This window comes from Mastigoproctus giganteus, chromosome 2 (genome assembly GCF_048544385.1).
Source record: "Mastigoproctus giganteus isolate SK-2022 chromosome 2, ASM4854438v1, whole genome shotgun sequence".
NCBI classification, from domain to species: domain Eukaryota; kingdom Metazoa; phylum Arthropoda; class Arachnida; order Uropygi; family Thelyphonidae; genus Mastigoproctus; species Mastigoproctus giganteus.
This window is the reverse complement of record NC_143576.1, coordinates 226,592,124-226,618,232: the sequence shown is the minus strand read 5'-3', so window position 1 is coordinate 226,618,232 and position 26,109 is coordinate 226,592,124. Positions and strand designations below refer to the sequence as shown.

Sequence of the window (26,109 nt, the reverse complement as noted above, 5' to 3'; positions counted from 1 at the left end):
CCCACAAGCTGTACTGGGACCGCGCCATAATAACAGATAAGACCATCCCGCACAACAGACCGGACATAACCCTTGTGGACAAGATTGAAAAGACTACATACTGATTGACACAGCGGTGCTGAACGCTAGCAATGTCCAGAAAACCCATGAGGAAAAAATTAGGAAGTACACGAACCTGAGACATGAGATCAAGGAGATGTGGCATATGCAAGAAGTATCAACCATCCCCATCATCGTGTCAACAACCGGTATGGTACCAAAGACTCTACCTAGCAGCAATAGATCTCCCAGAGAACACCTACAAGGAACTTCAGAAAGTCGCAATCCTGAACACCTGTAGGATAGTCAGAGATTTCCTCGACCCACAGTAACACCAGACATTACAACCACCCTGTGTACTTGGTAGCAGTACCCATCACGGAGTGGAATCCCCCAATCAGAGAGAAATAATATAAGAGCAATATTATTGCTCTTATATTATTATATAATATAAGTGGGAATGGTCATATTATCTTCGAAGATATCCATCAAAAATTTCAAATTAGCGCTCCAAATGTCAAGAGATGTGTTTTATGTTGATAGGGAGTTTTCCCAATTGGTCTAAGTAATATTAGAATCCCGATGCTTTTCTAGAATATTTTGGGGCGAGCAGAAACCGAATCGGGGGAAAGCAAATACTTTCCACTTGGGTTTCTGTGGGCAATCCAAGTGGAAAAGATAATGAAGTAAGATGGCATCAGATTTTAGCTGGCTGCTGTGGTGAACTGGCTGAAAGCCATCGACAAACGATAGATGCCACCATTCATGATAAAAGTAACCAGACACGTTATTAATGCCTTTAAAAATTAACATTACTGGTGTCCGGATATTTTTGAAAATATGTAGGATGCTTCTGTCATTATGAACGCCATTATTGCTCTGCTGTTCTTATTGCGCCAGACCGGCTCTCCGAGACCGGCTAACTTGGTCATTATGCAAATAAGCCCATAAAACCATAAAAATTTCCTCCTTCTCTAAACAAGACCCAAGCCCATGTATTTTCCACATGACGTGGAAGCACAGATTGTAACAACTGTACAACCGCGAAGACTCTCTTTCTGCGCATAAAAATGCACGCATTCATAATAGTGTGACCAAGTTCATTATAACTTTGACTGCCTGTTAATCTACTTTTCAATTACCCGGTGAGTGTTAACCTATGGGACAACAGGATCACCTAAACCAATAGAAATTTCAGCTGGGGTAAGTGATCGATCTATTTTCCACGTTTGATGCACGTAACAGTAGGAGTATGAAGGAGGATTTATCTTCAGGTCACATCTGATTATCTTTTATAAATTATTAAAATGCTTTGTGTTAAGTTCTTGGCTCATTCTAATTACTCTGAGGCGCTGTTTTCATTGAATTTTCTATCTGCTGTTTATTATGATGTCACCAATCAAATAACACTTTTTTTTGTTTAAATTTCTTTGCATAGCTGTTCTTTATCAGACTTCCTGAATATGGGGAAGAATGCAGATGGTAGTGTTCCACCCTTGGAATTCGCCCAGCTACCTTTCAATCATCCGGTGAGTGTGTTGTTCACCTCTGGAACAACAGGACCACCTAAACCAATAGTAATTTCAGCTGGGGTAAGTGATCTATTTTGCACGTTTGATGCACCTAATATTCTTCCTCTTTCTCTTTTGTTTTTAAAATAAATTTTATTTGTAGCTACTGTTGGGGGGAGCCATTTTACGACTCTGCTACTTTGGAATAATTACTTCAAAAATTATTGGATTTTGTTAACTGTTTTGTTTCGAATTTGTAGTGCAGTTATTTGTGGGATAAAATAGTTGAAATTGTTTCTTACTTAGCCTCAGAAATTACTCAGATTTCTGGTTTGTATTTCATATGAAACATGTAATCCCTTCTGCGCAGCGTCATCTAACTTTAGTATAACTGCCCATGATCAGTATGCAATATTATTAATTTGTGGTCCCAATTTTAACGAAATTCAAAAGTATTGTAACGTGCATATTTATTTTCAAATCAAATTATTATTTTTGAATTATCACTAGTTTTTCTTATAGGGAATGCTCCTTCAGGGACTGAAAGATGACATTTTGCATTTTAACGTTGGTCGAAGTGATGTAGTGCTTCAATTTGTAACAGTAAGTATAAGTCAAAAAGAAAAAAGATACGAAATTTTAATTAATTTGCAATTTTCTGAATACATTTTTTATGGCGATCATGTACCGGTTGAAGGTTGGGAAAATCAAAGGACATTTGTTGACAGTGGACTTGAATTTCTGTATGTTGTAATTTTTAAGAAATACTGTCCACGTAAAGGAAGGTTGTTCCTAAGAAAAGAAGGAGGAGGGATAAATAAAAAAGAGGATCAGTTAGTTCTGTGAGTTTGGAGTTGGACAGTGAATGGATGCTGACTGCTTGCGGCGAATGTTTGATCACGTGTGGAAGAGAGTAAGAGAATTACAGATGCTAATTCAGAAGAACAGCGCCCATGGAAGTTGGTTGGTTGTTCTTGGGTTTTAGGAGCATCAGCGACATGTTGCTCCGTGTATACTGTCTGTAGATTGCGTGTGTTCTGAGGTCGATTTTCTGTTTGCTGAACGAAAAACCCGAGTTTCCGAGAGAAAAAAACCATGCTACCCTTGCCTGAGATCGATTAACTCAGCCACGTTGTGAAAAATACCCATAAATATTCCTCCTGTCATCGACGGGATTCAAACTCAAGTCTTTTCCACCCTGCGTTGAGAGGACGGCAATCCTACCAACTGTGCTACTCACTAGGGCACCCATGGAAGTATCTTGGTTAGAAGTAAATTAACTCCATGGTCGTAAAAGAAACCAAGATTTTAATGCAGAGAAAGCAATAAAGATATGTGAACCTGTCTAGAAATCTGAGCTTTATCAAAGGTTAGCGTCAATACAACAGACTATTCTTTTATAGAAATAAAGACAGGACAGAGGTTAAATACTTTTTTTTAGCCCTACTTGAGAATTATCTCGAGATCAGTATTCAAGAATTGGTCGCATTTAAGAGCAGAATTTCTCATATTTGAACGTGAAATTTAGTGTGTTATGATGATAACACGCTAAATTCCACCTTCAAATTTCCTGTGCTGAAATAATAAGGAAATCCTGTCCTGAAAAAAACAAGGACAGGATTTCCATCACATGGGGAAAAGAACTGAATTGGGGAAGTTAAAACACAAGGAGCCATCATCCGCAGTGAGAGATCGGAGAAAGAACTGATCACGCAATTTAAATAAAAATGGTAAAACAAACGATAAAGATGGTTTATTTTACCATTTTAATGGTTTGACAAGTTTCCATCTATATGGCTTGTTTTACCATTTTAATGGTAAAACCATAAAGATGGAAACTTGTCGAGATCTTTATGCTAAACTCGATCAATAGCCTTAGAAATATCAAACAAAACAGCGTTCATTTCACCAAATTTTTCCATCGAATTTGTCTAGAGAGGAGTAACAAAAGCAAAGGTATACTCCAGTGGATAATAATTAACGGAATCTATATTGCTGATCATTGGCGAAATACATCTACAACACCAGTTGGGAGCTCGTTCCAGAGATCAACTACCCGCTGCCTAAAGGCAAACTTCCTCACAACTATTCTACAAACATCTTTGCTCAGTTTGAGTTTATGCCTCCTCATGTGTGTCGCCTGAGCAAGGGGAAGAATGCCATGAGCAATAAGTTTACTCACTCCATTCAAAGCCTTTAACACCTCACTTAGATCTAAGGCCTTTAACACCTCACTCCTTTCACGGGCCTAGTCTCTGGACGCTTCAATTTTGCAAAATTGAAGTCTTCCCTGGTAAGAGTAGCCTTTGGCTCTCCTCACCAATCTTATTGTTCTTTCTGCACTTGTTCCAACAGATCCACATGATTCCTAAAATAAGACTTCCGGACCTGATGCAGTACTCAAGATGTGACCTCACCATTGCCTTATAAAATAGGATAATAACTTCGTTATCCCTGCTGATAAAAATTCCTGTATCTCATTGATAAAACACTATGAGCTCTCTTGGCAGCCTGTTTGCACTGTTCATATCTAATTGAACAATTACCTCGGGGTTCTTTTCATTCTCCCGTGCCCTGGGTATGTTACTTTACAGCTAGTACGTGAATCTGGGATTACTGCTACCCACATGCAGCATTTGTCAATATTAAACTTTAGTTGCCACTTTTCAACCCTTCTGCTTAATCTGTCTAGATCTTGTCATAGTAACATACTCTGATTACTATGATTAACCGCTGCCAACCTTCATGTCAACTGAAAACTTAGGCATTAAGCCTGAATATGCCTTCACCAATATCATTAATAAATACAGAAAACAACAATGAAACCAGCACTGTAATCTGGGACTACTCTAATAACATTAGTCCAAGTGATTGTGTTCTTTGATGACCATTCTCCTTCTTCTGGATTTTTCCACCTAATCATCCCTTTATCCAGGACAATAATCTTCACTTAATGCCACTCTGCTAAAACAATTTGTCCAACAGCAGTGTTTTATGTGTAACAGAATCAAAAGCTTTCCTGAAATCCAAGTATGTAATAGCAAAATTATTTTTTGCATCCTGTTCCTTTGCTACTATGTCATAGTATCCAATCAGATTGGTCAGGAATACATGTTGTAACTATAGTATTATTGCATTCCCGTCTATATGAATAACGAGAGGGTGTAAGAATTAATGGTTGGTGGATGTTTCCATTACTTCGGAGACAATTGATTTCAGTGCAATAAGACGATAATCGGATGGAAGGTATTTGTTATGCATTTTAGTAAATGGCTGGATATCAGCAAATTTTCATTAAGGATTTTAAAAAGTGGATTAAAGGATATGAAAAGGTAACACAAACCGCAATATGCCCTAAAGCATGCTTTAAGATCAAGTAGGGAAATGTCATTAGGACCAGAAGTCTCCTTGTCTTTCTGTCAGAAGACTGAAAGAGGCATTGTGTCCGCTATAATAAAAAGAAATTTACCAAGATCATCAATGCAAGAGTTAGAAGAAAAGTAAGATGGTAATAAGTTAGGTTTACCAGATGAGGATGCAATTAAACCATCAGAGATGGAAGTATGGACGGATATGTGTCCAGTACAATGAATGGCAGAAACTGCTGCCAATAGTTTTGGTCAGAAACCAGAAGGCTCAGCTACCGTTTGGTAAAGAAGCTATAAGAAGCTCTCTTAGCCTCTTCATGTCCTTGTGGGTAGCACAGTTGATAGAACCACCGTTCTCCCCACACTGGATTGAGAAGACTTGAGTTTCAGTCCCATCGATGACATGAGAAATTTTTATGGTCCTTTTTCACAACGTGGCTGAGTTAGTTGGTCTCAAGCGAGGGTAGCATGGTTTTTTCTTCCTTAAACTTGGGTTTCTCGCCCAGGAAATAGAAAATTGACTTCAGATCATACTCAAATTACAGACTGTATATAGGGAGCAATATGGCATTAGTCGCCGATGCTCCTAAAACTCTTCTACTACCACTAATAGCCTTTTCATAATTGGGTTCGGATTCATTTATGACTTGATTACTCTTGTTTTGAGTTTTAATTTAGGTAGAAAATTGAAGTCGGAGAATACAAGCCAATTACAGTATTAATTTGCTATATTCTTACAAGTAATAGCAAAAACTTTAGTATACCTTTATAGATGACTAGAAAATTGAAACGATTGCAAACATTAAAAGCATACCTAGATTTTTGCTCTCTATTAAAAGATAAAAATACCTAAATAAAGAATATACCTTCTCTTTATTAATAACTTAATAAAATTAAAATGTATTTATATTGAAATTTATTAATAATTTATTGATACTGAAATATCTGTACATTTTTCTCCAAGTCTAGAACAATACAGAACTGTTTGTGCTTTGCAGGTCGGATGGGGTATGTGGAATATCCTGATTGGAAAACTGGCAACAGGATGTAGCTTGGTGTTATACGATGGAGAACCTGTGACAAATATGAACACCACCTGGGAGCTGATAGAGAAAACGGGTGTTACCATTTTCTTTACATATCCTTGCTATCTTCATGATTTAGAAGCAGCAGGATGCAAACCAAGTGAGTGAGAATTTAAATATGCGAAAAAAAAAGGGGAGAATAAAAAAGAAGTTGGATCTGCATTAATTGTAACCATTAACTGTCCCATAACGGGACTGTGTTTTATTTATTGTTTTTCTTGCTACAGTTAAACAATTGCTAAAGTTAAACATTTTTGAAACTTAGTTTCAAAAGTGTAACTTTTGAAACTAAGTTTTGTGCAAAAGGTTAACAAAAGAAGTCTTCATTTTTCACCAAATTTTTAATCTATTTTCGAATAAAATAAAGGGTGGCAAGTGTACTCATATAAGATAATATGAGTACACTTGCTCAAGTAATCAAATCCTCGTGGGTAGCACAGCTAGTAGAATTGTGTCCTCCCCACACCGGGTGGAAAAGACCTGCGTTTAAGTCCCGTCCATGACGTGAGAAATTTTTATGGGCCTTTCACAGCGTGGCTGAGTTAGTCTCAGGCGAGGATAGCGTGGTTTTTCTCTCGGAAAACAGAGTTCTTCATCCAGCAAACAGAAAATCGACTAGAGAACACACGCAATTTACAGACAGTATATAGGAAGCATTGTGGCTTAGTCGCTGATGCTCCTAAAAGCCTACCAAGTAACCGATAATTTAATGGCGACTACTGGAGAAGAAAGAAAGATTTCAGTGCCTCTGGTGGTCACTTTTGATGTAATTTAGACAGTACACACTGTACATTATTTTCCAACTTTCTGAATATTTTTAAGATAGGTTTTTTTTTTTTTAATATCAATTGAAAAATAAAACGCATGACCATGGAAGAAAGATGGCGTTGAAGAGTTGACGGATCTTATCTAATCCTTTACCTGTTTTAATGAAAAATATATATCAATAAAAATGGACACTGCTCTTCGTGGACTAATGTTATTAGTGGAGTCCCCTAGTGTTCGGTGTTGGACCCATTTTTGTTTTGTATATTTATCAATGATATTGATGAAGGTATATCAGGCTTAATGTCCAAGTTTGCAGACCATATGAAGGTTGGCAGGGTTGTTAATGACAGTAAGGACGGTATGCTATTGCAATAGGATCTAGAAAAGTTGTGCTGATGGGCCCAGAGGTGGCAACTGAAGTTTAACATTGACAAATGTAAAGTACTGCATATGAGTAGAAGTAACCCCAGAGTAACGTACCAACCGTGTGATACTACTTAGGGTAGTGGAGAATGAAGAAGACCTTGGGATAATTGCGCAGTCATATATGAAGTTTTCTGAGCAGAGCAGCTCATGGGGTTTAGTCAATGATTTTGCTACCAGGGATAAGGAGGTGGATTATCCTCTTGTATAAGGCAATGGTCAGGCCACATCTTGAGTACTGTATACAGGTCTGGAGGCTTCATTTTAAAAAGGATGTAGAACTGCTGGAATGGGTACAGAGAAGGTCAACGAGATTGGTAACTGGAACAAAGGGTTGCTCTTACCAAGAAAGGCTTAAGTTCTGCAAATTGCAGCGTCTGGAGACTTGGCACCTGCGAGGTGATCTGATTGAGGCGTATAAGGCCTTGAATGGTAGATGTAGAATAGATGTGCGGAAATTTTCCTTTAGCCAGCGGGTAGTTGATTGCAGGAACAAACTTCCATCTGTAGTTGTGGAAGTTGATAGATTAAATAAATTCAAAGAAGAAGTGGGCAAACGTTTGGGGCGAATGGATGGGTGAGATGGGAAGGGCTTTTTTTTGGCTGGTGTTTTGGCTCTTGTATCGTATGCTTCTATTAATGCTAATGCTAAAAACACCAATTTTCTTATAATTCAGGTTTTTCAGTAATTAGTCAGTATTTACTATTCTTAATCGCAAATTATTGTTGTATATTTTAAAATTAAAAATCAAATTCCTCTTGCATAGGATTTGAACTTATAATAAAAGATTGGGTCTTCTTACAAGTTCTCCTGAAAAAAAAAATTAAAGACAACCTTTTAAAGATTAAAATTATTATAGCACGTTATAAGGAATAAAATAGCACAGTTATGGCTTGAAAATTACTTAACATTTAAAGAAATAAAGAATATTGGTTAACATTACCTTGCTCTGCTTTCTTATACTTATAAAAGTAGGGACCAGAATAAGCCCAATCCTGAGATCAGCTAGAAGTGCTGACAATTAAAAGTCTTATATAATTTTCAACACTTCTGGACTAATTTTACTATGCATTATAATTAACTTCGTCTTATTAACAAGTGTTAACTCTTTCTTCACAGTCGTATTTAATGTTCTTTTTGATCTGTTTAGGAAATGACTACAAACTAAGGACACTACATTCGATCCATTCTTCGAGTTCTGTCTTGACACCAAAGAATTGGGACTACGTTCTTCGTGACGTTAAGCCTAATGTTTACTTGTCCTCAAGTTTAGGTAATCTGTAGATTTAATTTTAAGTTTAAATAATTAGTTTCCTCTAAACGATTTATTAGTTACACTCTAGTCTAGTTATAATTACAAATAATGTAAATGCATTTTTAGTTTTATTTTTAAAAAATACGCTTGTAATTTTTTTTAAAAGTAGAGATTCTTTTTTGAAGTTTGAATTGAATTTAAAAATAAAAAAATCGTTTTAAAATAAAAAGAAATATATGATTGCCATTTATATACATTGTGGACTTAATTTATAACGAACACCACATCCTACGCATTATAGCAGGGAGAAAAGAACAGGTGGCTCAGGTCAGGTCTGTTATTTTTCTTCATGCTATATTGCTCATAAAAGACTACTGTACAAATTAGAGCAGTGTGGCATTGGGGGGAAAATTACTGCTATGGATAAAGGGATGATTGTGTGGGAGAAGACAGAGTAGTAATCAATGGATACTGTTCTTCGCTGACTAATGTTATTAGTGGAGTCCCCCAGGGTTCGGCGTTGGGCCCATCGTTTTCTATATTTATTAATGATAAATGAAATTAATGATATCAGGCTTAACGTCCAAGTTTTATACAAAGGCTGGCAGGATGGTTAATGATAGGAATGATGGTATGCTGTTGCAACAAGATCTAGAAAAGTTAGGCAGATGGGCTGAAAACTGGCAGTTGAAGTTTAACATTGACAACTGCAAAGTACTGCATATGAGTAGAAGTAACCCCAGAAGTATTGTACCAACTATGTGGTACTGCACTCAGTTTAGTGGAAAATGACAAAGGCTTCGGGATAACTGCGCAGTCGGATATGAAGTTCTCTGAACAATGTAGGCAGGCTGTCGGTACTGCTCCTGGGGTTTTGTCAATGATATACAGGAATTTTGCTAGCAGAGATAAGCAGGTGATTATCCCATTGTATGAGGCAATGGTCAGACCACATCTTGAGTTCTGCATACACGTTTGGAGGCCTCGTTTTAATAAGGATGTAGAGCTGCTGGAACGAGTACAGAGAAGAACAATGAGTTGGTGAGGGAAAAAAAAGGGATACTCTTACCAAGAAATGCTTTAGTTCTGCAAATTGCAGCGTCTGGAAACCAGACACCTGCGAGATGATCTGATTGAGGTGTTTGAGTCTTTGAATGGATTGAGCAAACTCAATGTTCATGGCATTTTTCCTCTTGCTCAGGCTACACACACGAGGAGGCACAAATTCAAATTGAGGAAAGATGTTTCTAAAATAGATGTGAGGAAGGTTAGTTGCAGAATAGATGCGAGGAAGTTTGACTGTAACCAGCGGGTGGTTGATTGCTGGAACAAACTTCCACCTGTTGTTGTGGAAACTGATAGTTTAATAAATTCAAGGAAGAACAAGTCAAATTAGTGGAGAGAATGGATAGATGAAATGGGAATTTTTTTTTTGGCAGCTTGCATCATTTGCCACTACTAATGCTAAGGATTAAAATAATAAATCATTCAGAGAACCCTCGCAATTTACAGACGTTAATTACAGCTCAATATGGCTTTAGTTGCTGATATACATAAAACTCTTCATTCAATCAATCAATCAATCAATCAATCAATCAATCAATCAATCAAAAGAGATAAATTAAGTGTGCAGCGATTTCTTCTAATTATCCAGGAACTGGGAGATGTTATCCAAACTGTGACCGAATATAACCGTGGTTGTTCAGTTTATGATGGAAACTTTCGCGCCAGAACCCAGTTTGGATTAAGGTACGAGAGCTGGTACGGTGTTACCCTGGGCACCATTCTGTAAGGCGCGCCAAAAACAGGAGAATGAGGCAAATAATAATAATAATAAATAAATAAATATATATATCTTTAGTAAAAATAACGCCTAAAAATCTTTCTAAACGAGGTGTAGAAATACCTTGGTCCGGCCCTGCCAGACCCCTACAAGACAACGGAATATTACTGTCTTCTAATGGAATGTTGTTTGGGCCACAAAGAGAAATCCTATCTAAACACAGTTGTGGTGTTCGTAATAAATTACCCGCTGATTTTATATCAAATACTTAAAATAATAAGTTAATAAATTTCATTCACTCTATTCATAAACTCGCAGGAAGCACAGATATTCTTTCCTATCATGCTGGTTCCAATTACACCCTTCCTGTCCACTTTGGTGAAATTCAAGCTCCTAATTTAGGCATGGCGTTGGATTGCTTCGATGAATCCGGTGAGTAAGGAACTATGAGGCTGAGTGTTTTGAGTATATTATTCTGAAATATTTATTAAATATAAATATGATAATAATTAGTAGCAATAATGCAAAGAATATAAAATACGAGGGTTGGTCCATAAGTAATGTTTCTTTGGCCATAACGGTATAACCTTTTTCTAAAAATTCAACCAAAATTGAATTGATACTTCTGTGTGCTAAAATACTGTGGCCATTACTTTTTCTAACGATCTGATAATTCGAGATTTTCTCTTCATTAGAGATAACTGATGTGTCCATTCCATAGATTGGTATTTAGAATAAGGATCGTAATTAAAAGGCAAAGGTCTCATTATCTGTTATCAGGGTAAAAAATCTCCTTGAAAGTTCTTGCACTAATGCAATAGTCTGTGCTAGTAAGCACAGTGGTTATAATCACTATTCTTCCAACATCGGGAGGATTCGAAACTTGTCAATGACGCTAGAAACTTTAATGGACTTTTTCACTCTCTTGTTGAGTTAGTCGGTCTCAGGCGTGGACAATAAGGTTTTAGTCCACGAATTAGTTTTGGAGTGGTCCCAATATGACAAAAATAAAAATAAAAACACTTGAAACTGGTCTTGGCAGATCTGCTTGGAAAATTTTATTTTGCTTGTTAACAGCTCGGCTACTCATTTGCAGAGTATTTTCCTATAATCTAATCTGTCTAAAATGGCAAATACAGTTCTTTTTAAACACCCTAGTACTTGCATCATACATATATTGTTATTGGTCAGTTGAATCATTTTACCCAAAATCTTATTGTTTTCTTCAATGCACACGGAATCTGATCTTTCGCTCCTTGGCTGGTCACAAACAGTGACTCTTTCTTTAAAATGTAAAAGCGACCTACGACCATTGCTTATATCAAAAGTGTCTTGTGGGCATATCTTCCTCAATTTTTCATGAATCCGAACAGCTGAGTTTAATTCTGATTTTAAAGGAACTCTATCAACGAGCCTTGGTGAAGTGCAGATCTGTAATGGACAGAGACTTTTATTTTATTATATTTATGAGGGGTGTTCAATAAATTATCTACTTTAGGTACTTTCCATAGTTATATTTCAATGATTCATAATTTATCATGTTCCTACATATCTCAACCTGAATAATACTAATTTTGATACCACTATGTTTTTAGGTTGTGCTGCTGTAAGAGAAAGAAGGAAGACACCCATATCAAATTATGGATTTTCTGAAATTGGAGCATCGTTCTGTCATCAAGTTTTTCACGAAAGAACGAAATAGGCTAAAGGCTATTCATGAAATGATGGTGGCTGTGTATGGCAACAGTGCACCTTCAGAGTAATCAATAAAAATAAATCTGCACCCCTTTTCAATCCACTGCAGGAGCCTCCTCAACAAGTCATGTTGAAGGAAATGGACCATAATCTGCCACGTTGTTCCAGTGCCGGTCGGCAGATCGACCGTATTTAGCAGTCAGGGGCTTGAAGAACCCCGGTCTACTCAAAGAGGGTGCGCTATTGCACTCCTGTTCCTAGCCACTCGACTAGTCTGCGCGGGTAGCACAGTGGTATCGTCACCATCCTTCCCACATCTGGTGGAAAAGGCCCTAGTTCGAATCCCGTCGATGGCGCGAGGAACTTTTATGGGAATTTTTCACTCTGTGTCTGAGTTAGTCGGTCACAGACACAGATAGCAAGGTTCCCCCCCCCCCCCCGGAACCGGGGTTTCTCATCCAGCAAAGCAAGCAAATCGACCAGTGAACAAACCCAATTTACAAACACAATACACATGGTTAGATGAAATAACTTCCCGGGTGACCCTAATAAATAGTTTTTTTTTAATCACTCGGCTACGGAGGCAGAGTACCAGGTGAAATTCTGGTCAAAACAATTCAAGTGGGATAGAGAGTCCATCGAAGATGATCCATGTCCAGGAAGGCCTGTGACAGCGGTCACTCCAGAGATGTGCAAAGCAGCTGTGGAAACCCTTGTGCTGAATGACAGAAGTTTAAAGGTATCGCAAGTTTCTAGGGAATCTGACATATCTGGGGGAACAGTTATAACCATCCTGCATGAACGTTTGGAGATGACTAAGATCAGTTCAAGGTGTCACTAGGTTTCTGACCCCTGTGCAGAAGCAATTCAGTGTTGTGAGGAGAATTTAGAGCTTTATGGAAGGGACTCTGAAACTTGCATCTCCAGCATTGTTACGGGCAATGAAACATGGGTTCATCACTAGGATCCTGAGACCAAGCAAGAATCAATGCAATGGAAGCACAAGGATTCTCCCCCACCCAAAAAAATTCGGACAGAACCTTCAGCTGGAAAGACTATGACCACCATTTTTTGGGATTCTGAGGAAATTTTGTGTATTCACTACTTGGAACACAAGCAGTCAGTCACTGGGGAGTCATATGCATCCCTACTGTGCAACCTAAGGGATGTCATAAAGGAAAAACGCCGTAGACTACTTTCCAGAGGTGTGTTGCTTCTTCACTACAACGCACCAGTCGTAAAGGTCACACGCTGCTGTTGCTGCTTTGAGAGACTGTGTTACCCATCCACCTTACAGTCTAGATCTGGCCCCATTGACTATTTCTTGTTTCAACACCTCAAGAAAAACGTAGTGGACGTCGTTTTTCTGATGACAACGAACTGAAATCTGCTGTTTTTGCGTTCTTTGATGGACAGGACAAAGAATTGTATTTGTCTGGTATTTCCTCATTGCCAACAAAACGGAACAAGGGTATTGAAATTCATGGGAGTGGCATTGAAAAATAAAAGTAGATTTTTGCCTCTATCTTCGTTGCCTCTATTTTCCTTCGTAGGCAGGTAGATAATTTATTGAACGCCCATCGTATGTTTTAATATCTATGTTAGTAATATATAAAACTTCATGATGCTAGCTCAATTACAAAACTTTTTTTTTCGCCCAAGAACGATTGTTTATGGACGAACCCTTGTACAAGTATACTGTATATGTTTAATTCTATATTGGATTTTGAATCTCTGGTTTCTGTTTAGGAAACCCTATTGTTGGTCAGAAAGGAGAAATGGTCATCGTAAAACCTTTTCCTTCGCAGCCACTTGCGTTTTTGAATGACCCTAGTCATGTGAAATATAAACGGGAATACTTTGGCAAATTCCCCGGTGAGTAAAATTATATTGCAATTATTGTAATAAAATTAGAGTGTTCTTTTAGCATTAGCATCAGTAGAGGCACGATGCAAGAAAGCAAGCTTATGCAGCATCAGCCGAAAAAAAAAAAAAAAAACATTTTATCCCCCCTCCATTCGTTCCAAATGCCTGTCCAGCTCAGTCGTAAATTTATTTAAGCTATCAACTTCTACAACAAAAGATGGAAGTCTGTTCCACCACTCAACCACCCGCTGGCTAAAGGCAAATTTCCGCACATCTATTCTACAACTGTCTTTCCTCAATTTGAATCTCTGTCCCCTGCCGACCGGGCTAGCCGAGTGGGTAAAGTACCTGCCCGGCAACCCAAAGGTCGCGGGTTCGATTCCCGCCTCGGGCTTGGATCAAAGTACTGCAAAAACCTTGGGAGGTGCAATATGGCCACAGAAGCCGATGCGCCAACAACTACCAAATCAAAAAAAAAAAAAAAAAAAAAAAAAAAAAATCTGTCCCCTCAGGTTCTGAATCTGAGCAAGAGGAAGAATCCCATCAGCATTCAGCTTGCTCAACCCATTCAAGGCCTTATACACATCATTCAGATCACCTCGCAACTGGCTACTCTCCAAGAGCTGCAATTTGCAAAACTTAAGCCTTTCTTGGTAAGAGCACCCCTTCATCCCCTCACCAATCTTGTTGCCCTTCTTTGTATTCGTTATAGCAACTCTACATCCTTCTAAAATGAGGCCTCCAGACCTGTACACAGTACTCTAGGTGTGGCCTGACCATTGCCTTTACAAAGGGATATCACATCCTTTTCCCTACTACTAAAATTCCTGTATATCATTGACAAAACCCCATGACCTGCTCTTGCAACTTCTCTGCACTTCTCAGAAATCTTCATATCTGACTGCGCAATCACTCCCAGGTCTTTTTCACTTTCCACTTCCCTGAGTGTAGTCCCACGCAGTTGGTACGTTTCTCTTGGGTTATTGCTACCCATATGCAGTACTTTGCATTGTCATTGTTAGACTTCAGTTACCACTTCTCAGCCCATTTGCCCAACTCATCTAGATCCAGTTGGAGTAGTAAACTGTCTTTACTGTCGTTAACAACCCTGCCAACCTTTGTGTCATCTGCAAACTTGGATATTAAACCTGATATACCTTCATCAATATCATTGATAAATATACAAAACAACAATGGACCCATACTGAACCCTTGGGAACTCCACTAATAACATTGTCCACGAAGAGCAGTGTCCACTGATTACCACTCTCTGTCATCTCCCACTCAACCATACCTTTATCCATTGTAGCAATGTCATACCTCTCAAACCCTTAATGTCATACATCTAAAATTTGTACAGCAGTCTTCCATGTGCAACAGTATCAAAAGCTTTCCTGAAATCCAAGTATATAATATCAAAATTATTTTTGGCATTCCGTTCCTTTGTGACACATCATATTATCCAATCAAATTAGTCAGATAAAACCCCCCTTTAACAAACCCATGCTGTGTTTTAAGTATTAGTGAAGTCTTGTCTAGATGACCCTGCAGTGCTTCTTTAATCAGTGCCTCCATTAATTTTCCTGGAACAGAAGTTAAACTAACAGGTCTATAGTTACCTGTGTCACCTTTTGAATCCCCTTTGTGAATTGGTGATACATTTTTGCACAACTCCAGTCCATGGGTACCTCCCCTGAGTCCAAAGAAGCTCTCATAATTATGGCTAAGGGTTTACTTACTTCTTCTGCTGCCTCCTTTAATATAACTGGATAGGTCCCGTCCACCCCAGGTGCCTTTTTTATGTTTAACTTCATCCTCCACTTTTCTCCAGTTATTACAAAATCACTTAGCTTCCTGTTAGAGTTTGATGAACTTCTGGCACTCCCCTCATTGAATAACAAGCACATTACAAATATTGCTTCCTCTGCATCTAAAAAACTTGGTTTTCTCTTTCGCTCTCGGCGTTACTTTTCTCCCAAACAGCTGCTCACTCTGTATAAATCGCAAATCCGCCCTGCCATGGAATATTGTTCCCACATCTGGGGTGGTGCCTCCAAAACCTCTCTCAGGCTTCTTGATTCCATTCAGAAGAGGGCAGTTAGGTTAATTAATGATTCATCTCTAACAGAGTCTCTCCACTCGCTTTCTCATAGACGCACTGTTTCTGCTGCATGCCTCTTCTACAGATACTTCCATGGGCACTGTTCTTCTGAATTGGCTTCTATAATTCCCGCTCTCTCTTTCAAAACAGTCCGAACACGTGCCGCCACCAGCCAACATCCATTTACTGTCCAACTTCAAACCCACAGAACCAACTTTTCATCTTCCTCGTTTATTCATTCAACTGCCGTTTTCTGGAACAACCTTCCTTCGTTCGTATTTCCTGAAAATTACAGTCTACAGAAGTTCAAGTCCAATGTCAACAAATATCTTCTTTCATCTTCTCAACCTCCAACCCAAGCACGGTACTAAGTACTATAGGTTATAATACCTCTCGTGTTTGGGGTTCTCATAAAAAAAAAAAAAAAAAAATTCCTCATGTGTGAATGTAGATGCAAAATACTCAGTCAGTTTATTAGCTATTTGAGCAGGATCATCAATAGTCAACCTATCTATGTTAAGTGGTCCAATCAGCTTCATCCCCTTCCTTTTAGAGTTTATATAAGTAAAGAAATCCTTGCTGTTTTTCTTTGCATCCCTTGCCAAAGATTTCTCGTAATGTGCCGTCGCCTGCCGAACCTCCTTTGTGACTTGATTACAGACCAGCTTATATCTGCCATAGGCTTCTGTGTCACCTGATACTTTATATGCATCCCATACATTTTTCTTCTGTGCCACGAGCCTCATTAATTCATCTGATATCCATTTAGGTTTAAACCTTGAACAGTATTTCTTAGTTGGAATGAAAAGCCTGGTAGCCTCCAAAATTGAGTCCCTGAAGGCTTCCCATTTAGAATTTACCGTTGGTAACATTATCAGTTGATCCCACTGTAGAGAATTTAAAAACTGTCTGAGACCTCTGTAGTCACTTTAACGACAGCAAAAGCTCTTCCTTTTAGCCTTGATGGTAGTTACATCTTTAAGTAATTCCCACATCAGTACATTGTGATCATTGTTTTATTGTACTTCTATTTGTTAGTAATAGATGTTGTATAGAAAATGTCCACATTTTATGGAAAAGAACTGAGTTCGAATCCTGTTAATAAGGCGAGGAATTTTTATGGCCCTTTTTTGTAACATGCCTCAGTTAGTTGGTTCCAGGCGAGGGTAGAATGTTTTTCTCCCGGAAAGTTGAGTTCAACAAACAGCAGATCGACCAGAGGACATATGCAATTCACAGACATTTTTTACTGGGTAATATGGCCTACTTGCTGGTACGCCTAAAACCCCAAAACAGCCAACCACCAACCACTCAACCGTGCTTACATTTATTTTCCTTTGTTCCTGCTCCATCAAGGACATTTTTCAATGTACTTGCTATAATGCTACATGTACTATTCGATTGTCTGATAAGTCTGATCTAATGTAGTGTAATACTCAGATAAACGAATTTTAACTCCACTTTTTAAATATTTCTTGATCGATACATATAATATTCCCAGACATGACCCCGAAAATAATAATTCCATTAATAATTCTTATTGTGTAATCAATTATTATTGTTAATGCAATTATGGTTTATATGGTATCCAATATATTTTTCTCTTCTTGCAGGAGTTTGGGCCCAAGGTGATTACTGCTATTTTAATCCAGTTACACGTGGTATTGTTATGTTGGGAAGAAGGTAAGAATTACTCATTCAGGCTGTCTTTTAACTAATCCTCGATTTCGATGAAACTTAGATGAAGATAACATTATGTTTTTTGAAAATTGGTTAAGCTAATAGTTAAATTGTTCTCGTTTTAGTGTTTCTATAGGTTTTAATATATTTTTTACAGTACGATGGACTGCAAAATCAAATTAATACCAATTTGATCTCGTATGCCTATTCATCTACATATGAATCCACACTTTCATATCCATATAGAATTTCACATTCTTGATATACCGATATACTCTTTAACTCTTAATCTCCTTTTGTGGGAACAGACACCCATCACGTATATGATCATGCACACCTGTCACGAATCAGACACCTGTGGTTACATACAAACATACAACACGCACAAAAAAACACCCCAACAAACCGTAATATATACACTGGTGTGCAAAACTTAAGGACCAGTCAGGTTTTCACCTGTAGCTTCTCATAGGAGTGGCCTGGATATGGGAAAAGCATACCAAAGGAACCTCTTGAGATACAGAAATGATGAAGGACACAACACCGACACAACAACGGAAACAAACCGGTACAGAGGGACTTTATTGAAAAATGGCAACATAGCACTGGCTGCCATGGTACAGATGCATCACTGCCAAAGATCGGACAAAGGGAACAGGTGGTCCTCAGTAGGAGACCCCTAACGTCAATGCAGGCTTTTCACCGCCTGTCCATACTTGGAACAATGTTGTTGATAAGTTCTTCCGGTAACATCGTCCATTCCTCTGTCAGCGCCATCTTCAGCTGGTGAACATTTTCTAGTGGGTGTGGACGTGCCACTAATCATCTCCCTAGAGCGTCCCATATGTGTTCGATGGGATTTAGATCGATGGGAACGGGCAGACCAATCCATACGAACAATGTCCTCAATTTCTAAAAGCATATCAACAACTGCAGTGCGATGCGGTGTGGCGTTATCATCCATAAACACGAACTCGGCGCCAATGACACCTCGGAACAGACGCACATGGGGAAGGATTACCTCAGTATAGTAGTGTGCACCGGTTACAGTACCACATTCCAGTGTCTGGAGTCCATCCAAGATAACGCCTCCCCAGACGAGACAACCTCGACCGCCATATCGATCTCTTTCAGTGATGTTTGCGGGGTGATACCGTGTGCCAACCTCTCGACAGATTAGCTGACGTCCAGAATCGCTGTTGAGACTGAATCTACTCTCATCAGTAAAGAGTACCTTAAGTAAAGATTTAGTGATTGTAACCTTTAGAAGTAGTGTTGGTCCTTGAGTTTTGCACACCAGGATAGTAGTAGTACACTTAACATAAACACATTTGTTGGGTTGGAAACACATTCTGACAAGCCAGTCTCATTCGGGTTTGTCCTTATCGATAATTGTCACAGTCCAGGTAGTAGTCTAAGTAGGGATATCACAGTCAGTTGGTCACAACATAGTTTCTTCTCCTAGTCTCAAAAGCTTTCTGAGAAAACTTAGAGAATGCCATGCAGTGTATCTACATGGCCTTCTCTGAGTTTTTTTTCTCCAGGTTTATGGGAGAGAAAACCCATGGGAGGATATTAGTCTACATCTGTAGGGAATGTAATTTGGGCAGTCATAAAGGACATAGGCCCAATCCTTATCGGCTCTACGAGTAATTACAGACCAGTTAGTTTAACTTCTGTTCCGGGTAAAATAATGGAGTCGCTGGTTAAAGATGCATTGCAGGATCATCTAGACAAGACTGCAGCAATAATTCAGACACAGCATGGGTTTGTTAAGGGAAAGTCTTGTCTGACAAATTTGATTGGTTATTATGATGTGGTCACAAAGGAACTGGATGCAAAAAATAATTTTGATATCATATACTTGGATTTCAGGAAAGCTTTTGACACTGTTGCGCATGGAAGACTACTGTACAAATTGGAGCAGAATGGTATTAAGGGTAAGTTGCTACAATGGATAAAAGGATGGTTAAGTGGGAGAAGACAGAGGGTGGTAATCAATGGGTGCTGCTCTTCGTGGACTAATGTTATTAGTGGAGTCCCACAGGGTTCGGTGTTGGGTCCACTGTTGTTTTGTGTATTTATCAATGATATTGATGAAGGTATATCAGGCTTAATGTCGAAGTTTGCAGACGACACAAAGGTTGGCAGGGTTGTTAATGACAGTAATGGCAGTGTGCTACTGCAACAGGATCTAGATAATTTGGGCAGATGGGCTAAGAAGTGGCAACTGAAGTTCAACCTTGACAAATGCAAAGTACTGCATATGGGTAGAAGTAACCCCAGAGAAACGTACCAACTGTGTGGTACTACACTTAAGGTGGTAGAAAATGAAAAAGACCTGGGAGTAATTGTGCAGTCAGATATGAAGTTTTCTGAGCAGTGCAGACAGGCTGCTAGGGCGGGTCATGGGGTTTTGTCAATGATTTATAGGAATTTTGCTAGCAGGGAAAAGGAGGTGATTGTCCCTCTGTATAAGGCAATGGTCAGGCCACGCCTTGAGTACTGCGTACAGGTCTGGAGGCCTCATTTTAGGAAGGATGTAGATTTGCTTGAGCGTGTACAGAGAAGAGCAACACGATTGTTGAGGGGAATGAAGGGATCCTCTTACCAAGAGAGGCTTAAGTTCTGCAAATTGCAGTGGCTGGAGACTAGGCACCTGCGCGGTGATCTGATTGAGGTCTATAAGGCCTTGAATGGGTTGAGCACGCTGAATTCTGATGGGATCCTTCCACTTGTTCAGATTACCAACCTACGGGGACATAAGTTCAAATTAAGAAAGGACAGATGTAGAATAGATGTGCGGAAATTTGCCTTTAGCCAGCGGGTGGTTAATTGCTGGAACAAACTTCCATCTGTCGTTGTGGAAGTTGATAGGTTAAATAAATTTAAGGAGGAACTGGACAGGCATTTGGAGGGAATGGTGTGATTTTTTTTTTTTTTTTTTTTGGCTGATGCTGCATAAGCTCCTACACTTGCTTTCTTGCATCATGTGCCACTACTACTACTACTACTACCGGTACATTTAAGATCTTGGGTCAGTCCCAGTTGACATAACTTTGCATTCGGGGAACCGTGCCCTTCTTACTATTGCCATCCTATACTATGAATCCCAAATCCTCAATGCTTATTTGTGTTGACGTATTAATGGTACATGTATTAGTTTACGTATTAGTTTAAAGTAATGATTTAATTATATATGACCCTCGTAGTAGCACAGTTGCTATAATCTTCGTCCTCCCCACGCCAGTTGGAAAAGACCTGAGTACATTGGAATTCTTGGCTTTCACTTTACTGTCTTAGGCGCATAGCTTTACATCTGCATGGTATAGTTCTGTATAGTTCTCCATATTTTCCTAATCACGGTCTGATGTAACGTTTAATAGTTGGTTCGATGGCATTAATCATTTCTGTTAAATTTACTTTACAAAATATTATTGTTGATTTACATACCTTTACTTCATATCTTGGACTGGTTTGTTCAAATTTTGTTTTAATTATGTATACAAAACATTTTGAAAATCTCTCATAAATTAATACAGTTCATTTTCTTGCAGTGACAATGTTATGAATCCCACCGGAATGAGGATTGGTACCTCGGAAATCTACAGTATCAGTAAGTACCAGTACTTCAATATTTTACTTCCTGCATACTACTCGCTTGCTCAGATCATTGGGGGTGAATGGGGATTGACATGGAGAGGACACTTGCCACTTGAAAAATAAAATGCATTTATTTCGTTGTAGTTGAAGAGTTCCCAGAGGTTCAAGACAGCGTTTGTGTTTCTCAGTACAATAAAAACTACGATGAACGAATTATTCTTTTCCTGAAGATGGAGCCTGGTCAAAAGTTTACTAAAGATTTGGTGAACAGAATTAATTATAAAATAGCCAGAATTTCTGAATACTGTGTCCCTGGAGTTACCCTTGAGACTAAAGACATTCCAGTAAGTCAATTATTTTAGCATTATTATTACCATTAGTATTTTTAGAGTGAAAACCTATTTGATTGTGTTTGTATCATAATTATTATTTGGAATGATTGAAGTGGAATCTTTGAAGTGGAAACAGCTTGTGATTTAATTTATTTCTCTTTTGTGCTATTTATAGTACACAGCGACTGGTAAGAGGGTGGAAGCTGCTGTAAGAAAAGCCATTGCAGGTGAAACAACGATTAACAGGGCAGCAATAATGAATCCCGAGGCTGTGGATCTCTTTTATAACATTCCACTCTTACAAGATTACTGAGAAGCTCTGATGTCTGCTGTATTAACGTCTTCTCATATTTTGTAGAAAAAAATAAAGCTCTGTAAAAATATGGAATGCATTTGTTTTTATATACACTGCTCGACAAAATTAACGGAACAAAATGTTTTTCATTAATATTTTATTGTGTACTGTGTCGCCGAAGACACTGTTCACAATAAAATAGGAGTCCCGTTTCAGCCTACAAACAGATTCTAGGTGTTGTTTCATCTGGAGACAAGGAATGCGGTACAATCCCTCCAACATCAGAGAAAGGGACACTTGCGGTGGAGACGGTGTTCTTGTGTGGGATGGAACCAACGGCCAACCCCTCCATGTTTTTGATAGCGGTACCGAGAACAGATCCTCGAACCCTATGTGCAAATTACTAGGGATGCGATTGGCCAAGATATCCAATGAATGCAGTAGCCAGTACGATCACCAGACTTAAATCCCATGGAACATTTGTAGGATGCCCTTGGGCGTCGCGTTGCACGCCGACATCCAACTCCTCGGCCACTTGGTGAGCTAAGGTCTACGCAGGTGGAAGGATGGGATTTATTGCCACAGAATCTTATAGACATCCTTATATTGAGCATGATTCATTGCTTTCATTCCTGTTTAGCCGTTGGAGGGATCATACTCCTTACTGATATCATGTGACCATGTTCTCGAGTATTGTATCGACTTCTGTAATGTGACTGTTTTGGTAATTTAGCATTAGCATTAGCATTAGAAGAGGCATTTTATGCAAGAAAGCAAGCTTATGCAGCATCAGCCAAAAAAAAAAAAAAAAAAAAGAAAGAAAGAAATAAAATAAAATAAATAAATAAAAAATAACCACTTCCACTTCACCCCTCTGTTCGTTCGAAATACCTGTCCAGCTGAGCCTTAAACTTATTTAGGCTATCAACTTCCACGACAAGGGATGGAAGTCTGTTCCACCTACCAACCACCCGCTGGCTAAAGGCAAATTTCCGCACGTCTATCCTACATCTGTCTTTCCTCAATTTGAATTTATGCCCTCTCGGGTGATTATTCAGAGCAAGAGGAAGAATCCCATCAGCATTGAGCATGCTTAAACCATTCAAGGCTTTATACACCTCTATCAGATCACCTCGCTGGTGCCTAGTCCCCAGACACTGTAATTTGCAAAACTTAAGCCTTTCTTCGTAAGAGCATCCCTTTGTTCCATTCACTAATCTTGTTGCCCTTCTCTGTCGTTCCACCATCTCTACATCCTTCTTGAAATGAGGCCTCCAGACCTGTATACAGTACTCTAGGTGTGGCCTGACCATTGCCTTATACAAGGGAAAAATCACCTCCTTATCCCTGCTAGAAAAATTCCTGTATATCATTGACAAGACACCATGAGCTACTCTTACACCCGTCTGCACTGCTCAGAAAACTTCATATCTGCCTGCACAACAACCCCCAGGTCCCTTTCATTCTCTACCACTGTCAGTGTAATACCACAGAGTTGATACGTTGCTCTGGGGTTGTTGTTTCACATATGCAGTACTTTACATTTGTCAATGTTAAACTTCATTTGCCACCTCTCAGCCCATCTGCTCAACCTTTCCAGATCCTGTTGCAGTAGCATAGTGTCAGTAGTGTCCTTGACAACCCTGCCAACCTTCGTATCGTCTGCAAAGTTGGACAACCTTAAGCTTGATATACCATCATCAATATCATTTATAAATACAGAAAACAATAATGCACCCAACACTGAACCCTGAGGGACTACACTAAAAACATTAGTCCACGATGAGCAGTGTCCATTGATTACCACTCTCTGTCTTCTCCCCCTCAACCACCCCTTCATCCATAGCAGCAATTTGCCTCAAATGCCACACTGCTCCAATTTGTGCAGCAGTCTTCCATGTGCAACAGTATCAAAAGCCTTTCTAAGATCCAAGTATATAATATCAAAGTTATTCCCTGCATCCAGTTCTTTTGTAACTGCGTCATAGTATCCAATCAAATTGGTCAGGCAAGACTTCCCCTTAACAAAACCATGCTGTGTCCGAGCTATAACTGAAGTCTTGTCTAGATGATCCTGCAGTGTTCTTTAACCAGTGCCTCCATTAATTTTCCAGGAACAGAAGTTAAACTCACAGGTCTATAATTACTTGTGTCGCCCTTTGATCCTCCTTTGTGAATTGGGGTCACATTTGCACATCTCCAGTCTGTGGGTACCTCCCCTGAGTCCAAGGAACCTCTCATAATTTTGGCTAAGGGTTTGCTTACTTTCTTTGCTGCCTCTTTTAATATAACTGGATAGATCCCATCTACCCCAGGTGCCTTTCTTGTATTTATGTTCAACAATTTCTCATCCACTTTACTCTCAGTTATTACACGATTCTCTAGCTTACTGCTAGAGTTGAATACACCTCTGGCTTTCCCCTCGCTAAATAACTCCTCATGTGTGAATGTCGATGCAAAATATTCATTCAGTTTGTTAGCTACCCGAGCAGGATCATCAACAGTTGACCCATCGATATCAAGTGGACTAATCTGATTCATTCCATTCTTTCTAGAGTTTACATAAGTAAAGAACTCTTTGCTGTTTTTATTTGCATTCTTTGCCATAGATTTCTCGTAATCTGCCTTCGCCTGCCTAACCTCCTTTGTAACTTGGTTACAGATCAACTTGTATCTATCATAGGTTCTGTGTCACGTGATAATTTATATGTATCCCATGCATTTTTCCTCTCTGCCATATGCCTCATTAGTTCATCTGACAGTGCTTTTTGGCCTAAACCTTGAACAATATTTCTTAGTTGGTATGTAAAGCCTAGTAGCTTCCAAGATAAGTTCTTTGAATGCTTCCCATTTTGAATTTGCTGATGGTAACATCATCAGTTGGTCCCACTGTATAGAATTTAAATACTGTCTCAGTCCATCGTAGTCACCTTTCCGAAAGCAATACCCCTTCCCTTTACCCCTAATGGTAGTTACCTCTTTCAGTAAATCCCACTTCAGCACACTGCTGTGATCTCTGCCAGCTAGTGGTTCATTTATCTGCAGATTCTTAGTCCATGAAGAATCACTGCTGATAATCAAATCAAGAGTATTGCTCCCTCTTGTTGCCTCACGAACATGCTGATGTAGAAAACAATCATCCAATAAATCCACAAAAGCCCTGCTAGTGTGTGAGTAACCAGCCCCCAAATTCCAGTCAATATCTGGGAAATTAAAATCCCCCATTATAAGACTCTCTGATTTACTGGCCCACTCTATTTCTCTGTACAGTTTCTTATTATACTGATCAGAGTCATTAGGCCTATAGCACACTCCTACTCTCAATTTTGATCTCCCAATGCTTATGTCACACCAAACTGACTCGACACTGCACTATCCAGCGATGTTGACTGGCTTCACTTCCTTGGATTTTATGTATTTCTTAACTAATAGCATAACCCCTCCTCCCCTCCTATCCTATCTATCCTTTCTATACACATTGTATTCCCCAAATTCCAGTTCCGCATTCCTTATCTCTGCCTGACATCACGTCTCTGATATCCCAACAATATCTGCCTTTGATGTTTTGAGCAATACCTCAAATTCATCAAATTTATTTACTAAACTCCTAGCATTGGTGTACACGCAAGTATACATGCACCTGTTTCTATTCTTAGCTACCCTAACACAACCCATGTGTTCACTTGTACCGCAATGACTTCTAGCAGTCTCTGAAATACCCTGCATCTTATATTCCAGGCTGTGGCTCATTCCAATAGAAGCAGTACAAGAATCACTTTCACCTTTGCCAGTGGCTACTGTTAATCTATTAGTCCTTGTATCCCCCCCCAATCTAGCAGTTTTCCGACCCACCTAACACTGCCTCGATAGCATCAGCAAATATTCTTGAACCCTTTCTATTTAAGTGTATCCCATCCCTGTAGAAGCAGTCTCTCCTGTTAACAAGTACAGACCAGGCTCAAGGGGTAGAATTTTTTTCAGCCTGGTCTGTACTTGTTAACAGAAGAGATTGCTTCTACAGGGATGGGATACACTTAAATAGAAAGGGTGCAAGAATGTTTGCTGATGCTATCGAGACAGTGTTAGGTGGGTCGGAAAACTGCTAGATTGGGGGGGGGGATACAAGGACTAATAGATTAACAGTAGCCACTGGCAGAGGTGAAAGTGATTCTTGCACTGCTTCTATTGGAATGAGCCGCAGCCTGGAAAATAAGATGCAGGGTATTTCAGAGACTGCTGGGAGTCATTGCGGTACAAGTAAATACATGGGTAGCTAAGAAAAAGCTGGACAAGGCTCCCATCAT

The 26,109-nt window shown here is 39.1% G+C and overlaps 1 protein-coding gene across 1 annotated transcript in view; it reads left to right on the top strand.

The window, feature by feature from the left end:
• Window positions 1-21,823, top strand: part of LOC150090196 (acetoacetyl-CoA synthetase-like) — a 30,360-nt gene extending 8,537 nt beyond the window's left edge. Inside the window, exons 5-14 of the mRNA XM_090390199.1 lie at window positions 1,478-1,631; window positions 2,073-2,153; window positions 5,917-6,103; window positions 8,346-8,468; window positions 10,552-10,665; window positions 13,678-13,803; window positions 17,509-17,578; window positions 21,133-21,191; window positions 21,323-21,522; window positions 21,686-21,823. Coding sequence (XP_090246325.1) covers window positions 1,478-1,631; window positions 2,073-2,153; window positions 5,917-6,103; window positions 8,346-8,468; window positions 10,552-10,665; window positions 13,678-13,803; window positions 17,509-17,578; window positions 21,133-21,191; window positions 21,323-21,522; window positions 21,686-21,823 — 1,252 coding nt within the window. The remainder of the gene's footprint in view (window positions 1-1,477; window positions 1,632-2,072; window positions 2,154-5,916; window positions 6,104-8,345; window positions 8,469-10,551; window positions 10,666-13,677; window positions 13,804-17,508; window positions 17,579-21,132; window positions 21,192-21,322; window positions 21,523-21,685) is intronic.
• Window positions 21,824-26,109: the final 4,286 nt, after the last annotated feature.